Consider the following 19,474-nt stretch of genomic DNA (forward strand, 5'->3'; position numbering starts at 1 on the left):
CGATGGAGGAGGTGGGGTCGATGTGAGGTGCATACCTGAGGTCAGTTCCAATGGCAGATGATTGTGGCTCAGCGTCTTGTAAGGAGTTTGTGCGGTTGAGCAAAAGAAAGATCAGTCAATGGTCCTGGGTTCCTCAAATGTGCTGCTTCAAATGGAACTAACTAGCTGTGTGCTGCTATGCTAAGAGCATTCACTCTTTCAGGTGTGTCGTTTCCCTGACTGAGGCGATGCTAGGTCCACGCATGCTGCTATTTCCAGCTAATATTGTTTACCTGGTTATTTAAGTTTGTTTTATTAACTTTCAGGTGCTTGTTTGTTGTTTCTCTTCCTCAGACTGTAAACTTCTGAAATTCAAAAAGTGTGTGTTAATGTTACATTAAGACTATATCAACCCAAGTGAACAATACTGTCTGTTGTGGTAGAGCTTTAGATTTCTATACTAGAAATACACTCCCTTAAATGCAACTTCCTGCATGGCACTTTGCTAAGCTAATAGCACTCACCAGTGCTGCAACTGGTGTTTTAATTTCTGTATTTATTCATTTAATAATTCAAACAGACATGATAGAAAGTATGTTTTTTTTTATAATAGTAGTAATAATCCCATGTTATTCCGCTACTTTGTTTTAATACAGTAAAGAAAAATAAATCAATGTGTTTTTGTCGTCGGCTGCTGGTGTTGCTACTTGCTGACTGCAAATGTGTAGTGGCTCTTAAGGTCTGTAAGAAGGATTGAACCTCATATGTCATCATCGTTGCGTTAGGTGTTCTTCGTCCGTAGTTCACTGAATTGAATAGTCAGAAGTATGAAACGTGTGTCGCAGCAGAGGGGACTACTGGCTCAGGAAAACGGAATCTGTCAACAGAAATCCCCCTCTGTCAGACACCAGTTTCAGTTGCTTAATCGATTGATGGCTACATGGCAGCAGAAACTCCGGCGATGACAGTCGGCATTATAGGGCTTACTCACACAAAAACCAGCTTCATGCCTAAAAAAGATCACCGGGGATTGGATGTCCCTTCGGTGGCAGTCCAGCACAATGTGTTCCAGTTCACTTTCATCATGTTGTACCAGCTGAACATGGTGTAGCTTTCAGCTCTGCCCTGTGGGAAACCGGCTTGGCTTTTCTCTCGCTCTGTTTGTGTGTGCGAGGCAGAGATGCTGTCGAGTTCTGTTGTCCCAAGCTTTCGACGACACAAACTCCCTGTCCGAGGGCCTCCAGCGTGGATTGGCTTCAGAGGGTCTGCGTGGCATGCTCCGGTGAGTCCCACCCTGAATCCTGATCAGAGTGCCTCCGCCGCTGCCCGCCACGGCTCTGGGCCACTTCCCCAGTCAGAACTGTTCCTCCTCGTCCCGCGAAACTTTCTGCTCTATCTCATTGCCGTGAATAAAGTGGCCCGGTGATTAAAAAGCCATTAGCCTGCATGGGAACCCTCTCTTTAGGTGCATTGCTTCTTCTCATATTTACATTTTATAGGTGGGACTGTGAAACGCGATCACATGTTTATATCACATGTAATTGAGCCTTGACAGGATGTAGCAGCAGTAGTCCACCAGTAAACCGCTGCCCCCTAATTGTTTGATTACAAACCCTGCTCCAGAGCTTAGCAACAAGATCACATTTCAATGAAGTTCAACACTTGAAGTCCTTTTTTTAATTCCACTCTTTAACCCCGAGTTCGTGTCTTGACAGCTGGCCGGCGTACCCCACAGCTCTCAGCGCTGGCGTCAACAGGTTTACCAAAATAACAATGTTCTCATTGTTTAGACAGGCCTGCCTTTCCAGACGCTCCCAATCTGGACTTGTTGACGTGCTGGGATGCTTTATAATATTCACTCTCCCCACAGGTGACTCGCCGAGACCTAATAACAAGTGCTCTCATTTTTGCAAATATACTTGACAAATTCTGCCGTTCAACTTGATCCCGCTCTGCGCGCACTTTTCGCCAGGCACAATAAATCACAGCCGTAGATAATATAAACGGAAAGAAGGATAATACACAGAGGATGGTGTTGGCCGTCACACGTGAAGAGTGTACTTTGGTTAGGTCAGATCCAAGCATCGGTCCTGGTTCAGACCAGTAAAGTCGGCGTTAGGAGCAAGTCTGCTCTCGTCCTGAGGTTTGATGGACGTGAACTAGAACGCTTCGGATTTGCCAGCCATATCATCCAAACACGGGCCAGAACCACACCTGCCAGTGCGTTCTTTCTGTTTGAAAGAAAAGCCAGATCAATTGTGAAGCTTATACCCAAGTCAAATAAACGAGCCTTCAAAGTGAAGTCGTCCTGGCTGGATGAAAACAAGGCGCGCCGGGAGACACGTTCTGTGTGACAAGGCGTCCACTGAGAGAAACCTGCGCAGCCTAAACTCCGAGTTTGGGCATGTTTGGTGTCACGTCCAGTGACTGATCAGCTGATTTGGAGAAACTTCAAGAGCACAAAAAAGTGACAGAAAACTCCTCTCAGCATGGATTTGGAGTCAGACGCATGAAGGTTGTACAGCAGTGTTGTACAAGTCCGAAAGGCTCTCCTGCGCTAACCGTTGTTTAGAGCCGCTTGTTGAGAGAATTTGACTTCATCCTGAGTGCTCAGCCTGAGCTCATCTGACCGCTTCTTTATTTGCCTTCATGCTCTTGTCACCTTTGTCTTTCACCCACTAATTCAAGTGCCATTTATTTACTGACTGAAGCCTCGTCGCCAGTAAAATGCGTCGTTTAGCAACATTAGCATGAGTGCTAACACACCTGAAGTCAGCTCTGGCTTCAGTCAGGAAAACCAAGAAGCAAAGCTCTCAAGTCTCACACATTTTGTCCGTTCCACACGCTCAGACGCAGGACAGGAACGTTCTCGCGCAAAACCTCTACCGGCGGCGTGGAACGCACAGCAAGTACAAGCTTGGTGAGGCGGAAAACGCAACGTGCAAGTGGACTGATCTGAGTGCAAAATGATAGTTACTAAATGGCAGGAACACAGAAACGAAAGTGAAAGTGGCACATGGCGGCAAGACAACTGGAGGAGCAGATCAGGGGAAGACGGCAGCAGGTGGAAGTGAGAAGTTACTCCTCTGGATTCTGTTCCATGCCACAGTTCGAGGTGGCAGCGAGAAGACAATCAGGCTTTTGCCTTCCTCCTGGCAAAATCGGGTCACAAACAGCCCGAATATTGTCATGAATCATCATATTTCAATTCATCTGTTCTGGCACGGGCCACATCTAACTTGAGTTAAGTGCAGCCCGCGGGCCAAATGCTGCCGGTTACTGGCCCTCAGTGGGAAACTGTGTCTGTCCATCTTAGAAAGCATATGAGTGACAGTTTGTCCTAACGTTCAGCGTTGGCTTGTGCCCTCTACCACGTCTTGGAGTGTAGAGATTGTTCAAATGGTGGAACATAGTTGACAGTTGAGGGAGTTCAATGAAGGATGGACGGGAACATCCTCAAATCATCTGTTTCACATCTGCACTGAGCTTCGATGAAACAACTTCCACAAGGTCCTCTTAGCTGCAGTTCCAATGCCATCCATTCTAACGGTCAACATCAGTGCTGTCAGCTCATCCGTCGATCATCAGTGTGGGATGCTTGATAACCTGACTGATGATGAATGACACGGCTGAGCTTCCCGCATGGTTTCTCAACTGTGAGTGGAAGAATCACGTTGGTGTGGATAGGCTCGGCTTATACAGCTGCTGTGAGTTTGAAAACAAAATCCAAATATCTGTAGTTTTACGCAGTTGTTGTTCTCTACACATCGAGCTGATGTTTGGGATCAGACCCACGACATTCTCGACCAGCACAAAGCGAGACAACACAGCTGAGGAGGACGTGGCATCCATGTTTACTTCTCTTCCCATGGTGCACCGGGCCAAACTGCCTAGCCTGACACCAGGACTCCTGTGGGGTTGTGTCTTTGTCAAGTAGTTTACAGGCTCTAGTGTGTGAATGTACATGGTGAGTGCTCCGACTCTCTGTGTGTGTTTTAAGTCACGACTAATCCACTCTTGGTTGTGCTGCATTTATATGAAATGGAACACTATAGTGTCTTGTTTGGACGCATGTACATAACAGAGTTTCTTTTTTGTCTTGTGGATCTGGATGAGAAGCTCACTCACCTGTCACACCTCGTGGGGAGAAGCCAGTGAGGTGGAGGAACGACAGAGATTTGTGGTCCGGTTGATTTGCTGTGGCTGCTGCCCCCATGACCCGAGCGCAGTTATGGGCTGGATGGAAATACGCTGTAGTGTTAGTCCAGGTTAAGGAGGACCTTCAGTGTGACCTTGGGGGACACCTCAGTTCCAGATCTTGTTTGTTAAAGAGCAGAAGAACATATAAGCACCGTGTTTCTGATGTCAACACAACACAAAGAGTGTCTGTGATTGGTTGTCAGTTCACCTGCTTTTGGGGAACAGGAAGCCTCAGTGCTTGTTGAGAGCGGACGCGGGTGGCTTGAGTGTCGGGTGGATGTTTTCACTTGTGTCAGGACTATGAAGGCAGATATATATACGGCACTTCAGAGAGGCCAATTAACCAGCCCAGCAGCGGCCGCCACACAGGAGGGCCCCTCATAAAGACTCACCCTACGGTGTAAGCCCCGCCACTTCCAAGCGCTTTATCCGGGGCCGAGTCCGCACACACAGCTGTTAAACTGCCGGGCTTTAAGCAGCCCCTGCCTCTGCCATCAGGCGCAGGAGTTCATAAAGATTTTCTCAGCGAGAGAGCGAGCGAGCGAGAGAGGAAGGGGCTCTGACCTCGCTCACAGACATGATAGAGCCGCAACACTTGGAGCCTCATCACTCTCTGTCTCCCTATCAATCCATCTCTTTCTCCCGACGGCTCCCCTCCCCCTCTCCTCCTCCTCAGATGGGGAACGAGTGATTGCAGCGTTGAGCCAAAAAGAAGCAGGGGGTGGGCTGCTGAGGACTTATAAGTTAGCTGAGCTCCACTCCTCGCCACCGCCACCCCTGACACAGAGCCACTGCTGGCATTTCTGCCGCTTTGATAAATATTTGAGAAGCTGCGTCAGAGAAGCACTAATCTGAGTTAAAAGAGAGGCGCCATATAGCACGGGCTTCACCTGCGCTGGCGTCCCACCGCGCCAGATGCCAGCATGTTAAGAGCGAGCTGTGATGTTAGCGTGATGGCTCAAGGTGTGACTTAAAGACACACACAATTCTAGTGATGGGTGTGGATTTGTTTCACCAAGCGGCAACTTCACCACCGGCTGGTATATAAGCAGAGGAAGGCAGTGACCGGTCACCGGTCCGACGCAGGCCTCGGGCACGAGAGCGTCTTCCCACCGTTTGTTTGTTGTCTTAGCTGTAAAGGAAAGTCAGACTTGGCTCTTCCTTTAGTTCACTTCTTTCATTGATTCATCTATGTTTCATTCAAATGTCTCCTTGTGTGTGGCTTGTTTCAATTATTCCAGCTCTATCATCAAAAATGTCAACATTTTAAGGTCATAAAGTGAAGAGGAAGAGGCTTCTGACACCACTGACGTGACGTGGTGACTCTGCCTTCAGCTGCAACTCACTACAGAACCAACTTCTGTGCCACGTTATCTAACGTCGTCATGGCAAGTCAAAGCAAATGTTCTGTTTTTGTTTGAACCTCATGCTTTAATAGAAAGCAGTCATCATGGGGCCTTTATCCCAAAAAAAATCCAATTTTTCAGCATTCAAACAGAAAAATTCTTAAAAAGTGACTTCATTTACATGGTTTTACTGTCACTGACAGCTGGGGGAAACATTGTGGAGCTATTGGATTCATCATCTGTTTAGCAGAGTGTTATCACCACACATGACATGGTGACATCATGAAAGCCAATGAATCAAGTAAAAAGGCTGAAATACTGATCAAGCAATGAGTAAAAGTACTTGTTAGTATATACAGTATTTTCAGTCACTGTCCAGTGGTCAGCTGGTCGAGTAGTAAAGTGGGACGTTCCGACAGTTTCTGATGCAAGGAAGCGGCGACCACGTGCTCCCCTCTACTTTATTGTCCACAGATGTGTTTGGACCCATCACAGAGAAAATGTAATGATCTGGGTTCATCCAGTTGGATTTTCCGAGGAGTGTTTGCTCAGGTCACCAGCTCCCAGTAACGCCACTCATGTGTCATGTCCGTCTGGGGTGTTTTGAGAATCACTGCGTGCACGTGTGAGACACTCGCTAGAGCGTAAAAACATATGTGTACAATGTGCAGTTCTCTGTCGTGAAAACCAACCCTCGTTCTATGTTCAAATGAAGTCCGTGACAGTGATAAACTATAGGGTATATTGGACCCCTTCCACTTCTCATTTCAAACTTCCTCATGTCCTTGTTTAATGCATTTTAAATAGTGACTGGTTGATTTCATATGTGCTTTGGTAAATATATAGAGACAAATCGAGAGATATTTATAGAGGTTTTACTGGACAGCTTTTTATTACTGAGTGGCAGCCTTCTACACACACACACACTCTCCCTCCACAATCATATTTCTACTGACAATTCAAGTGACTTATTAAAGTGGTTGCTGCACAAAAGGACCGTTAGTGTTCTCACTGCAGGCTAATCCAATGTGGAGGCGTCACGTTGGGCCGTAGCTTCTCTATCTTGCTATTTCACTGCTTTAACCTTGACTCGCTCACACCACAAATAAAGCTTCATCTTATCTAGCTGGAACTTCGTCGATCACGATAATTTGCAGGACAGCAACTCTGTTACCATTATTTTTTTTTTTGGTTGGACATCACTGGCTTCCGTAGAAACTCCGGGCCTCGGCCGGTGGGGTGCTGTGCAGGGGACGGGCCGGCGTGGAGGAACAGCCGGTTCAGGCGGAGGGGAAAAGTATCACCGGAGGCGGGTCCGGCTGCTTGGATGGGGGGTTTGCGTGCGTGTGAAGTGATAGATCCAACACATTGTGTTCTTGTTCAGCTCTTCTTCTGTTTCAGCTTTGGCAGGTGACCCGGCATTGGGTGTACTGGCTACTGTAGTCTGGGTGACAGCCTCTGACGGTGTAATTGTCTGCTCTGGGCAGGGGCATGGGGGTGTGCTACGACTTGGGTTTCCTCTCCGCAGAAATTATTGATAACTGATGTGGTGTCGCTTTCCAGAACTCTGTCCCGCAAGATCTTGATTAATAACCGGACAAAAAGTTGACTGCGACTGTGACACGCTGGACCGTCGGCACGTCAAGATATGCTTTTGCAGACTGAGATTAGAGTTTATCTCGGCACACAGACCTGTCGATGAAACACTGCGGTTCCAACAGCTGGATTTTGGTGTTGGGTTTGTCAGGGCACGATTTTGTTAGTGCAGCTCCCGTCCATGTCATGAGACAGTGAAACCTCTTTCCTCCACCTACTCACTCTCGACTCACTTGTCACATCCAGACTGTCAGTCGTCTTCTCCGGCGAGTTTCTGTTTGCCATCTTGATCTGGGAAAGCTGATATGTTGAAAAGAAAACCGTCTGAGATACAAGTTATTTTCTATTGAAGTTCTGATTTAATCTTATTTAGAAATGTATTATTTCTTCATGATAACTCATGGGTATTAATATTATGTGAATTGTACTTAGGCTTTATTATTTATTTATGTATTTATTTATTATCAGGATATTTATTCTTTCTTCATTTTTTTTATTTTAGCTGCTATTATTTGTTATACTTATTATTGATTCACTATTTATTTTATTTATTTACTCACTTGACAAACTTCATTTCACTTTTTCAAGTTAAAGCGCTGCAGGTTAAGTTCTCTTTCAGAGCTGGATCCATCACTGCAACATAAACCAAAGGACACAGGTGTTGCAGCGCGCCGCTCCGCCAACGCTAATAGTAATAAATAATGTCACAGCTTTGGGAAGTATGTTCTGATGGGATACGCTCTATCCTCGTACCAGGAGAGCCGAGGCCCAGACAGTTGGACCGAGTGGGAAACGATTCAGTTTCACGTAGACAAATGTTTGGAGGTGCATGTGATACCTCCTCCTGCGTCGCACATGTGCGCAGCGTTGTGAGAGTAGAGGATCCTCCGCGCAATGGAAATTCCTGTTCTTCAGCCACAGCTGCAGCAGGACACTTCAGATGCTTAGCTCGGCACATCCTCCTGGAATTAGCCCAAACCACAGTGGCACCACATCAGAAAAGCATCTGATTCAATGTGTGCTGTCGACCAAGTCCTGGTCTTGGAGCCGCGGGGCGGGGGCGGACCTCCATTTATACCTGGCAATAGGTGTGTCTCTGCTCATGTACATCGGTTCATTGTCCTTTGACTTTAGCAACTCTAACACCCAAGAGCAGCAAGTTTTTATCATCCGTCCATCCATCCATCCATCCGTCCATCCATCATCCATCCATCCATCCATCTATATCCATCCATCCATCCATCCGTCCATCCATCCACACATCCATCCATCCATCCATCCATCCATCCATCCATCTATATCCTTCCTTCCATCCATTCATCCTTCCTTCCTTCCATCCATCCATCCATCCATCCATCCATTCTTCCATCCATCCATCCATCTATATCATCCATCCATCCATCCATCCATCCATCTATATCCATCCATCCATCCATCCATCCATCCATCCATCCATCCACACATCCATCCATCCATCCATCCATCCATCCATTCTTCCATCCATCCATCCATCTATATCATCCATCCATCCATCCATCCATCTATATCCATCCATCATCCATCCATCATCCATCCATCCATCCATCCATCCATATCCATCCATCCACACATCCATCCATCCATCCATCCATCCATCCATATCCATCCATCCACACATCCATCCATCCATCCATCTATATCCATCCATCATCCATCCATCCATCCATCTATATCATCCATCCATCCATCCATCCATCCTTCTATATCCATCCATCCATCTATCCATCCACACATCCATCCATCCATCCACACATCCATCCATCCATCCATCCATCAGACGCTCCTCTGTGTCTGCTGTGGGAGCTCTGAGCCGAGATTATGGTGTCCTTCCTCCGTCTGGCCCAGGGCTTCCTCCCATTTGTGCCTGGAGTGCTGCGGAGGTCTCATCATAATGAGCGCTCCCCACTTCCAGCTCTCAGACCCCGAGGTCAGAGTGGAACGCCGCTGCTACAAAACAAACTTTTCCAATCAACTCATGCATATTCATGATGCTTTCCATTTGATCGGTGCTGGCTGCAACATGGCTGGGAACTCTGTAAACAAAGAAAGGAGAAGAATGAAACTTTCCATCAAATTATGCTCAGGGAGGGAATTTCACTTCAAAGGAGCGCTGTCTGTCTAATTGAGGTTTTTTAAGCCCTTGCCAACTGTAAAAACCCCAATTGTGAGGGGTGTATTATTACACGGAGGGAAAGAGGCAGGACTATAAATACCGCCATCATTACTGGTCCAACCCAGACGAGCACGGTCCGTACTGAACGATAATTAAGGCAAAAATATTTCTGATCCTCGGAAAGATTCTTCCGGGAGCGTGCGCTGTGTGTAGGTGTGTGCACGAGCTGCGAATCAGAAGGAAACCTGTCCCAAAGATATCCTGATGCAGTGTGGTTGAGGAGTTTTAATTGGTTGGTGAGTCATTAATGGAGCAGACGATTTCGCTGTGTGCTGGTTGGACCCTGTCAACGGTCTTTAAACAACCACAGACACGCAGAAATAACTTTGATCCACAAACATGGAGCAAACAAGACGGTAATGATGAAGCTCCATGTTCGGCAGAGGTCTCTTAAAATAGCCAGGTTCAACTGGGAGGATGAGGGTTTCAGATTAGGCCTGGCTAATTGGTGCCCAGATAGCTGCGTGTGTGTGTCTCTGTCTGTGTCTGTGTGTGTGTGTGTGTGTGTGTGTGTGTGTGTGTGTCTGTGTGTGTGTCTGTCTGTGTGTGTGTGTGTGTGTGTCTGTGTCTGTGTGTGTCTGTGTCTGTGTGTGTGTGTGTGTCTGCATGTGTGTGTGTGTCTGTGTGTGTGTCTGTGTGTGTCTGTGTCTGTGTGTGTGTCTGTGTGTGTGTGTGTGTGTGTGTCTGTGTGTGTGTCTGTGTCTGTGTGTGTGTGTGTGTGTGTCTGTGTCTGTGTGTGTGTGTGTGTGTGTGTGTGTGTCTGTGTGTGTCTGTGTGTGTGTGTGTAAGAGTGTGTGTGTGAGTGTGTGTGTGTCTGTGTGTGTGTCTGTGTCTGTGTGTGTGTGTCTGTGTCTGTGTGTGTGTGTGTGTCTGTGTGTGTGTGTCTGTGTGTGTGTGTGTGTCTGTGTGTGTGTGTGTCTGTGTGTCTGTGTGTGTGTCTGTGTCTGTGTGTGTGTCTGTGTGTATGAGTGTGTGTGTGTGTGTGTGTGTGTGTGTCTGTGTGTGTGTGTGTGTCTGTGTGTGTGTGTGTCTGTGTGTGTGTGTGTCTGTGTGTCTGTGTGTGTGTCTGTGTCTGTGTGTGTGTCTGTGTCTGTGTGTGTGTGTGTGTGTGTGTGTGTATGAGTGTGTGTGTGTGTGTGTGTGTGTGTGTCTGTGTGTGTGTGTCTGTGTGTGTGTGTCTGTGTGTGTGTCTGTGTGTGTGTCTGTGTGTGTGTCTGTGTGTGTGTGTGTGTATGAGTGTGTGTGTGTCTGTGTGTGTGTCTGTGTGTGTGTGTGTGTGTGTGTGTGTGTATGAGTGTGTGTGTATGAGTGTGTGTGTATGAGTGTGTGTGTGTGTGCGTGCGTGCGATCCAAAGAGACATATTGTCCTCAACATGGAGGAGTCAAAGAGCTTTGTGTTTGTCCCCGACACAGAAAACTTTCCTCACTCATCATTTTCTCTTTCTTTGCCCATCAAAAGACAAGATGTCACTGACAGTGGCCAAAATCAGATCATTTGGAAATTGAGAGATTTTGGTCTTCAGATTGTCCAGTTGTCCAGGGCTTGCTGTCCAATGTTCTCCCGTCTCCTCGTATGATTCTCACTTTTCCTATTTCTTTCCTTTAATTTGTTTTCCTCCTTTTGATGTTCCAGCTGTTGGGGAAATGGCCAGACAAAAACAAAGCGTTTCTCACTGGAATCCTGGAATAACAATTGCGTGTCACCAATTCACCTCTGCACGATCTGTGGGAGGAAACCGGAGTGCCAACAGAACTGCCAGGGAAGTCCATACAAGGTTCACGTCAAGGATAGGTTGAGTTGCCCCAACCTTTCTGTTATGCTGCTGCACCAAACCACAGGTCCATCTTTATTTTTCCTTTCTTTAATCCTCAATATATTTTTTCATAGTTATTTATTTATTGTAATTTATTGTAGAAAGTTTGTCTCCACTCATCGTATTATATGTTCGAGTTTCTATTCTTTCTAAATATATTTGTTTGTGACGCAACTTTAATGTCTGGACTTCCTCTGGTGCCACATCGAGAGTGTGGCTGTAAGTAGATTTTCAACAATGTTCAGGATATTGCCGACGCACAGTCTTCGTGCTCACATCGCCCCTTCCACTCCCCCTTTCCTCCCAGACTGAAATAGCTAGCCACCGCGCTGATTCGCAACACGCCCATGTCCGATGAAACGTTCATGTCCTCGTATTCCTCAGTGTTTCGCAGAATCAACCCTCTCTCATAGAACCACGGCTCCAACCCCAGCTGATTCTGCTTAACGCCACTCAGGGAAGTTTTATTCATGCAAGGTGCTCTGCTCCGAGTCTCGTCGGGCGGAAGGAGCTAGGTCAAGATGCTTGTCTTGTCGGGATCCTGAAGGACAACGTTGAAAGCTTTACTTCCGCCCAGCTTCTGGTGTCAGCCTCTTCACCCTTGAGTCAACAGCCGCCTGGCTTCACATTCTTTCATCAGTCTTTGGGATGCGAGCTCAGATGCTAGCCGAGGCCTCAGGTCATGAAGGATCCAGCGGACGACGGAGGTGCGGTTCCTTCAGGTGAGAGGTGGGGACACCTGCGCAGGTTGCCGGTCCAGAGTGTGGAGCTTGCTCACACTCGTGTGCCAACACCCATAGGAGAGAAGTGTCACGTTGGGACATGAAACAGCAAGAGTGCTCCAGGTGAAGTTGCGATCGAGAGTGTGTATATTTGGCCTCTAAACACTGTGCCTCAGCTGGGGTCTGCATGGGTTGTTGAGTTGTCATTGAGCTGTTGAACCAGTCAGCCAGCCAGTTGTCAGGCAACTACCAGCTCCGTGTTGCTATTTGTGTTGGAGTGTAGCCTCCCTCCCTCTGTGTTCTCTCCCTCGACCGAAGCCTCTTCCTGTAGCAAGAATCGTGTGTTACAGCAGCTTGTGGAATGAAAGGCCTGTGACCGAGCCATCGGTTCCTTTCAGTGCCATTGTGCTGCCGAAACAAGCAGCTGAGGCGAAGTGGTGAGGAGAACATGCTTGGAGCAGCGCTCCACGGTGGCCCTGCTGAGGCTGCCGACGCTCCACTGACTTGCTGTTGCTTGTTGTTGTTGTTGCGAACCCCCGCCTCTTACCCCACCGTCACCCCAAGTGGGGTTGACGCTGTGGACCGAGGGACGGCTTTTGTGTGGACCGGGGCTGCACTCGTGAAACCAGATAAATGGATTAGAGAGGGCGCTGATGTGGGCGGGCATCGTGGAGAAAAGACAACAGTGATGTTCAGGAGGAGGTGGGGGTCGGAGGGTGAGGGACAGGAAGAGGGGAAGACATTTGTGTTGTCGGACAACATGGGGTCGAGTCTGCGGGAAGAATAGCCTGCTTCTGCCAAAAAAGACAAGACAGTGATAAACTTTCCTCCCCATGCGCTCACCTCGCTCGCACGCACACACACACACACACACTGTCACACAATTGAACAGTGAAATGAATGGACACGTCTCATTCGGAGGGGGAGTGGGCCCTTGTTGGCCCACAATGGTCGGCGGTATCGTGGGCCGGGCTCCAGCCTCTGACAGAATGCTAAATTGTGTGAGGTCAACAACTGATTGTTTTTGCGTGAGCCGCGCTTTAGTAGTTTCTGTGAAAATGAAAACGAGGTTTAATAAAGTGTTTTTGTCCTCAGTAACAAACATTTTAAAAACCGTCGGCTTCCTCTCTGTCATTCATTTCATTTTCCTGCTCATCTGGTTTCATTGTCATATCATGTAACTGTGTATTTCATAATTCTAATCCAGTTTTTTTCACATGTATTCACATTTCATTTTCTCCTCAATAAAGTTTAATATTTCGATCACATTGGACTAAATTCATTAGTTTTAAATAACTGATAATACAGAACTACTTTTATAATCCATACTAATTGGACTGTCTATTAATATTGCTTTTTTCTTCATAATTATTTAAAAAACACGAATAAAAAATGGTGCAACCTCTCAAACATTTCTTCTAGTTTAGTAAACATTTTAGTTTTGGTTTATTTTAATTCATACTTTTTTTAACCCACGGTGTTTGTTCATATTTATTTTATTTTTTTATCCAAGTATCTATTCTATTATTAAATTTCTTGTTGCTTTTATTTTTACAAAGATGTTGATTTTGTTTTTCACAATTTAGTTAGAAAAAAATGCTGATTAATAAAGATTTGATTGAAATCATGTATTTCACCGTATAGGTCATTTTAAATGGTCAAACTTTTGACCATCATGAATTTATCCGTCCGGATATCTGGTGTTGTTTTGCCGGGGCGGAAGGAAGTGGCAGGGACGTGACAGCCCAATTATCGGCCTCCGATCTGCTCATGAGACGATCCACTGTACCTGCGCTCTCCTGATCAATCATTTCGTATTCACAATCTTACGGCCCGCGGCCAGTGAGGCTGCGCTAACCCCGGGCTCTTCCACCACAAAAGAAATAAATGGGGAACCAAGAGGTTATTTAATTTTGGCCCCCGAAAGCAGCTCATGAAATGTGCAAATGGCGCTCAGAAGGAGGCAATATGAAACGTAAACACCTGCCTTTTCTAATATAATATAAGAGGTGACAAGTGTGTTTGGCTCAGCTGCGGCTAAACAAAAGAGGAATGGAAACTCTCAAACATCCCTGGTGTTTCCCTCTGCACTCTGTGTTAATGTTTGTTGTAGCCGTAACGGCGGAATGACCTTCCCGGGTTCAACAAGACCTCTGTGACCTTTGTCAATTTTTCAACCGGGACCTCTGCAGCGTGACTTTTAACCATTTAAGTGACTCAGATTTATGCACAGCAATGTCCCGCCCTGCCCGTCACACAGCTTCAGTTGAGTCAGGCATTAGTTTGACCAAACACTGGAGACACAGATCTGGACTCATTGTGGCACCGAACTCTGACTTTAGTCAAGCACAATTTGTTTTTCAGCTGCGGTATATTGCAAAACACAAAACCCTCTGCCACTCACTGAAAATGGTTTTATGTAAAGGTCAATTGTTCAGTATGCCTTTTTTCTTTTGAAAGTGGTATTCATGTTTCAGCTCTTGCAGAAGTGCAGAACCAAATCCATGGTAATTTTCAGTCCAAATTAAACCAGCCACTGAATTTTTTCTTTGTGGGTGGTATTTAAATTGAAATAATTGTTTTGTCTGTTTTGATCATTATACTTCATCTGCCACCCCTCGTGTCATTTTGGACCGTAAATCACTTATTAAAGCACAAAAAGGACATCAACTCAATGGCGTGGCCCTGACCAATTCAACTGCAGCCAGAGGTTCAGAGGTAAAAAAAAAACAAACAAACGGTTTTTACTGCGCACGCATTCGTGAGCACTGTCGTCACATCCAGATGACCAAATATTTCAAGTCAAAGTACGTGACTCAGACTTCTTGGTTCGGCTGTGCATAATTACAATTGGAAAATGACAGTAGAAATCAATCCCGCCTCAAGCTTAAATCCGCTACATTCTCACCACATGAAACTGCTCATGACGCCACGACTTTCCCGACATACTTCCACGTCTTCCTCCTTTTTTTTTTGTCTTGATTTTTTGCGTCTTTTTCGCCATTTACATCCCAATGAACTTGCTCAGTCGGGTGCGGGCCGATATATCATTTGCCTATAGAGGTCGCTGTGATATTGCAGATGGGTTCAGAAAGGCCGTGGAGTCGATTCAGGCGCTCGGAACGGCTTCGTCCACATTGAGGGGCCGAAGTGAACCGGTGAAATTGATCAAAATAGAGCTTTCAAATACATAAATACCAATAAAATAACACCATTTGGCCGTTGAATTCCACCTATATTTCCCTCCACAGCCCCCACAACATATGAATAATGAATTCCGGACGGGACATCTCCCTCTGACAGATGAGATTTTAACCATTTGATTTTGTTTGGACTGGGCGTTCCCATATTATTACTTAATGACCTTCCCAGCTGCTCCTGTCCATTTTCCGTCACCAGCAACCATCTGGACACTTATTAGCACCTCAATGGATCCACGCTGCTTCCCTCCCGAGCCTCGAGTCGCACGCGGGCTGCTCCCTGCCCCGCCACTCCCGCGCTGTAATAACACTGTTATGATCCTCAAGATTTCATCACTTGGTTTATTTAGCCAAAATAGACCATCTGGACAAATGCCTTCGACGCTTCCTATTTACACATTTAAATCATCAGCCGTGCTATTTACAATAAAGACTGGACACCCGAAAACACGCGATGGCGACAAAAGAATCGAATAATCATGATCATCATAGTAAAGTCAAAGTCCTACCAAATCAAAGTCCCAAAGTGGAGAAATAGAGGTTATAGGCGCGATTATAGGCTACACAACAACAGTCCCGTCCATCCTCGCGACGTCTTTTTTTCTCTCACTGCAGTTTGGAGTTTTGTCTCTTTTATTTTTTTCCTTGTTCACGTCTTCTTTTAGGCCGACGAGAGGGCAGTGAGGACTCGTTGCGTGGCGTCCTGCGGACTCCTGGCGCTGGAAGGCAGCGTGGATCTGACGCGAGAAAAGCACAGTCAATAAGAATCAAACGGCAGAACGAACTCACTTGATATTGTTTTAGTGTTGGGGATTTTACTACCATTTATTGTCGCTTTTAAACGCATTCTTTTTTTTTTTTTCCCCTTCTCCAGCCGGTGTGAGAGAGCGCTCCCCTGGGTTCGGGGTATCCCAGGGGTCTTTAGCGGAAGCACACGGCCCAGACAGAGCCCGTTTTACTCGGTGACTTGATAAGTAGCCACACTCTCCCCGGAGGGGACGAATTAAAGGGGGAGTGGGTTGAGAGTCAAGACCCTCTGTCACCCGCAAAGCAAACTCTGCTTTATTTATTAGTATTTCATTCATACATTTATCACCAGAAAATATACAACTGTGCTATTGCGCTTGTTTGAGCAGTGATTTTTTTTCAATTCACAGAAAAATTGTCTTGATTTTGGAATTCAGTATTTAACTTCATTAAATTCATGTTCCCAGAAAAGTGAATTGTTAAAATCAAAATATCAATATTCAACAATACGCCCCCCCCAAAAAATAAACCTTATTTCTTATATTCTAACACCTGCGTATGTGTGTAGATTTTTAAAAATAATGAAATTCTGACAACACTTTATATTTAAAGTTAAATTAAAAAAATGAGTATAATTGAAACAACAATAATAATAATAACAATAATAATTATTGTTGTTATTATTATAGTAATGTTTATTTTCATGATTATTGTTATTATAGGAATTTATTTTGCTCAGCGTGTTTTATATATTTGTGTGAGTATATTTATATTTAACGCATTTAACAGACAATGATTGATTTATAATTTTTATTTTTTAATGAAGCCTAATTTCCCCAGAAGGACCAGCGTGAACGTGTCATTTTATGAAAGCAGTTAATAATGACGTTAATGGCTCCGATATCGCTCCTGTTTTGATTTCACATCAAAAAAAAATCGCGGCCGGCCGATTGCTTGACTGACAGCGGTTTGCAGTTGAATTGAAAATTGTTTCGAGGTGATGGCATCATGTAACACGTGAATAAAAAGCTCTCACCTGTCGTGGATGGGTCGAAATGAGGACTTGAGGATCTGTGTTGGGGGAGAGACGGACCGAACCCCGTTCTCCTGCTCTAAACAAGAGTTAGAATTTTGGTGAATATCGAATTTGAGTTAGACACCGCTTGACATGTCAAACACGCGTGTGGACGAGAAGTGTGTGTGTGTGTGTGTGTTGTACCTGTGTGTTTGGGACTGTGTCTCTCGGGGGAGGCCTTGCTGTCGCTGCTCTGCGCTGCCGCCGGTGACACCAGCACCGACACCGGCTGCTGCTGCTGCTGCTGCTGCTGGGCCGCCAGGCCGTGGTGATGGTGGTGGTGGTGGTGCTGCTGCTGGTTTACTCCCAGAAACGATCTCACATTCAGCAGGGAGTTCTGGCCCAGAAAAGCCCCGTTGGTCCAGTTGTGGAACTTCCCAATCTGACACGTGTATAGTCCGTGGCTGGGCAGGAAGGCGGGGTGGGTTTGGATCTGGTGGTGTGGCGTGGACGCGTGCGTGGCGGCGGCCGGTCCACACGGGGACGTGGGCTTCTGCGACGAGGAGTCCGGGCTGGTGGCGGTCTCGGCAAGAGACCAGATTTTGGGTTTGTTGTTGGACGGGAGGGGGAAGCTGCCGGGCCGGTCGGGAGACACAACTCGGGTGTTGTTGTTGCTGTCCGCGCTGTCTTTACTCCCCGAGTGAAGTGAGAGCTTGGACTTGTCAAAGGCCTCGTGGGCCTGTAGCGCGAAGGCCCGTCGCTTCTCCAAAGTTTCCAGGTCTGCCGGGCCGCCACCGCCCCTCAGCTCCCTGCTCCCCTCCGTGGATTTATCGTCGTCATCCTCGTTGCTCTGATCCCCGTCGTTGTCGTCGATCTTGTCAATGTCGATGCTCTCCAGATCGATCTCCTCCTCGTCTTCGTTCTTCTCGCCTTCATCTCCACTGCCGAACAAATTCCCGTCCTCTCCGTCCTCCTTGCTCCTGCTGCCCCAGGTCACCTTGTTCTCCTTCTTCAGCCTCCTCCTGGCGTTGGCGAACCAGGTGGAGACCTGCGTCAGGGTCATCTTGGTGATGATGGCCAGCATGATCTTCTCGCCCTTGGTGGGGTACGGGTTCTTGCGGTGCTCGTTGAGCCAGGCTTTGAGGGTGCTGGTGCTCTCCCGGGTGGCGTTCTTGGGCCTGGCCGGATCCCCATACTGGAACTGGCCATATGGGTAGAAGGCCGGGGAGGTGTGGGCAGCGAAGCTGGCAGGATGGACCCCAGGACTGTCCTTCAAGTCATACTGGGAGCCCTAAAACACAGAGCAGCGGTGGCCCGTCATTACAGTGTACTCACACACACACTCACACACACACACACACACTCACACACTTTCACTAACTTTGAGAGCAACTCTCTCCTGTCATCTACATCACTTATGTGCGTGTGTTTCCACATTTCCCCCACAAGTGATGACATTTGATGACTGTAAACACCAACATTCCTACGCTAGTTTTCCACTCCAATAAGAAGTACTTGCAGTCTGGTTTCCTTATTTCTGCCTTTTTAGATTTGTATTATTCTTTTTTAATTCTGGGCTGCAGCAGGAGCTTCGTCTCGCGAGTGAAATATGTGCCCGGACTCTTTTAAGGCTGATGCCAAACCAAGTCAACTTTTCTCCACATTTCTCCCGTCAGTGTCCATGAAGAGCCAGTCTTACCATTTGGGAGAAGAGCGCCAGGTCCGCGCTGCTGTAGGGTAAAAAGGCGCTGTAGTTGTGCGCGTACGGGTTCGCGTACATGCCGAGCACCGAGGTGACTGCAGCCGCCGTGGCGGACGGACTCCCCCCGATTTCAGCGCTGCCTCCCCGGGACGACGGCGTCAGCACGCCCGCTCTCTCGGTGCCGTACACCGCCTGGGAGGCACTGAGGTACTGCGGGTAGCCGAGCTGGGGGAAAGACATCTCCTGCGAGTGGCAAAGTTCCGCGCACAGGTCCAGCCAACCGTGCGCAAAAATAGGAGCCAAAACAGAAAGGAAAGAGAAAGGGCCGAGAGGGCGGTCAGGACAAAGCCAGCGCCGGCGGAGCAGTCGGGAGACGCGCTTGTTGAAGTCTTCCTCGCTGGGCTTCGGTGGAGCTAAAGTCCGCTGGATGTGATCGGATCAACAATTGCGCACCGACTGACGCGCCTGGCCCCGAGGTCTCCAGGCTGATCTCTCAGATACAATTTGAAGTTGATGCTTTGATTGGCATCCCATACTCGAGTCTACAAGCTCCTCCTCGTTTTTGGAGCAACGTGGATAATGTGGAGGGAAAGAGAGAGAGGGAGAGAGAGAGAGAGCGGCGGCTGCTCCCTCTCTCTCTCTCTCCCCTGCACACACACACACACACGCGCACACACTCCTTCCCCTCTCGCTCCCTCCGTGTTTGGACTTATTGTATGTTAAATGTTGGAGCATTAGAGTCCATTCAGCGAAGGCTTTGATTGTTGTATGACAACCTGTCGACGCCATTTTACAGCTGTCCGACACCGGGGGAAGTAAACCTGGTCACCGCGCAGAAAACTTTCTCTGATTTCAATGTGTCATGAACAAACCACAAACAAACGCGCCATTCGGAAATAACACGATTAACAAGTGTATATTTTTCAATAATAATAATAATA

At 47.1% G+C, this 19,474-nt stretch overlaps 1 protein-coding gene and 1 long non-coding RNA gene across 3 annotated transcripts in view; one reads left to right on the forward strand and one right to left on the reverse strand.

The window, feature by feature from the left end:
• The window catches only part of LOC128771691 (uncharacterized), a 128,086-nt gene extending 116,066 nt beyond the window's left edge, over positions 1-12,020 (forward strand). The window contains exon 4 of the long non-coding RNA XR_008416662.1: positions 10,967-12,020. This is a non-coding gene — a long non-coding RNA (uncharacterized LOC128771691). The remainder of the gene's footprint in view (positions 1-10,966) is intronic.
• Positions 12,021-15,406: 3,386 nt separating this feature from the next.
• On the reverse strand, positions 15,407-19,041 carry irx1a (iroquois homeobox 1a). Of its 2 annotated transcripts, none has more exons than XM_053887291.1 (4): positions 18,531-19,041; positions 17,036-18,122; positions 16,853-16,923; positions 15,407-15,806 (listed from the first exon to the last, which is right to left on the reverse strand). In XM_053887291.1, exons 1-4 carry the CDS (start codon positions 18,771-18,773, stop codon positions 15,630-15,632), a joined length of 1,578 nt encoding a protein of 525 aa, XP_053743266.1. In that variant the 5' UTR covers positions 18,774-19,041; the 3' UTR covers positions 15,407-15,629. The 2 variants fall into 2 exon arrangements, with proteins under 2 accessions (XP_053743266.1, XP_053743267.1); XM_053887292.1 differs by having other exon boundaries at positions 16,853-16,928.
• Positions 19,042-19,474: the final 433 nt, after the last annotated feature.

This window comes from Synchiropus splendidus, chromosome 15, assembly GCF_027744825.2.
Source record: "Synchiropus splendidus isolate RoL2022-P1 chromosome 15, RoL_Sspl_1.0, whole genome shotgun sequence".
NCBI classification, from domain to species: Eukaryota; Metazoa; Chordata; class Actinopteri; order Syngnathiformes; family Callionymidae; genus Synchiropus; species Synchiropus splendidus.

Excerpts from the sequence above, each read along its gene's own strand:
- irx1a (XM_053887291.1), bottom strand. The coding sequence starts at position 18,773 with ATGTCTTTCCCCCAGCTCGGCTACCCGCAGTACCTCAGTGCCTCCCAG. Across the intron at positions 16,924-17,035 it reads ACACAGTCCCAAACACACAG|GAGAACGGGGTTCGGTCCGT; the intron begins GTACAACACACA and ends TGTTTAGAGCAG. Across the intron at positions 15,807-16,852 it reads TTTCGACCCATCCACGACAG|ATCCACGCTGCCTTCCAGCG; the intron begins GTGAGAGCTTTT and ends TTCTCGCGTCAG.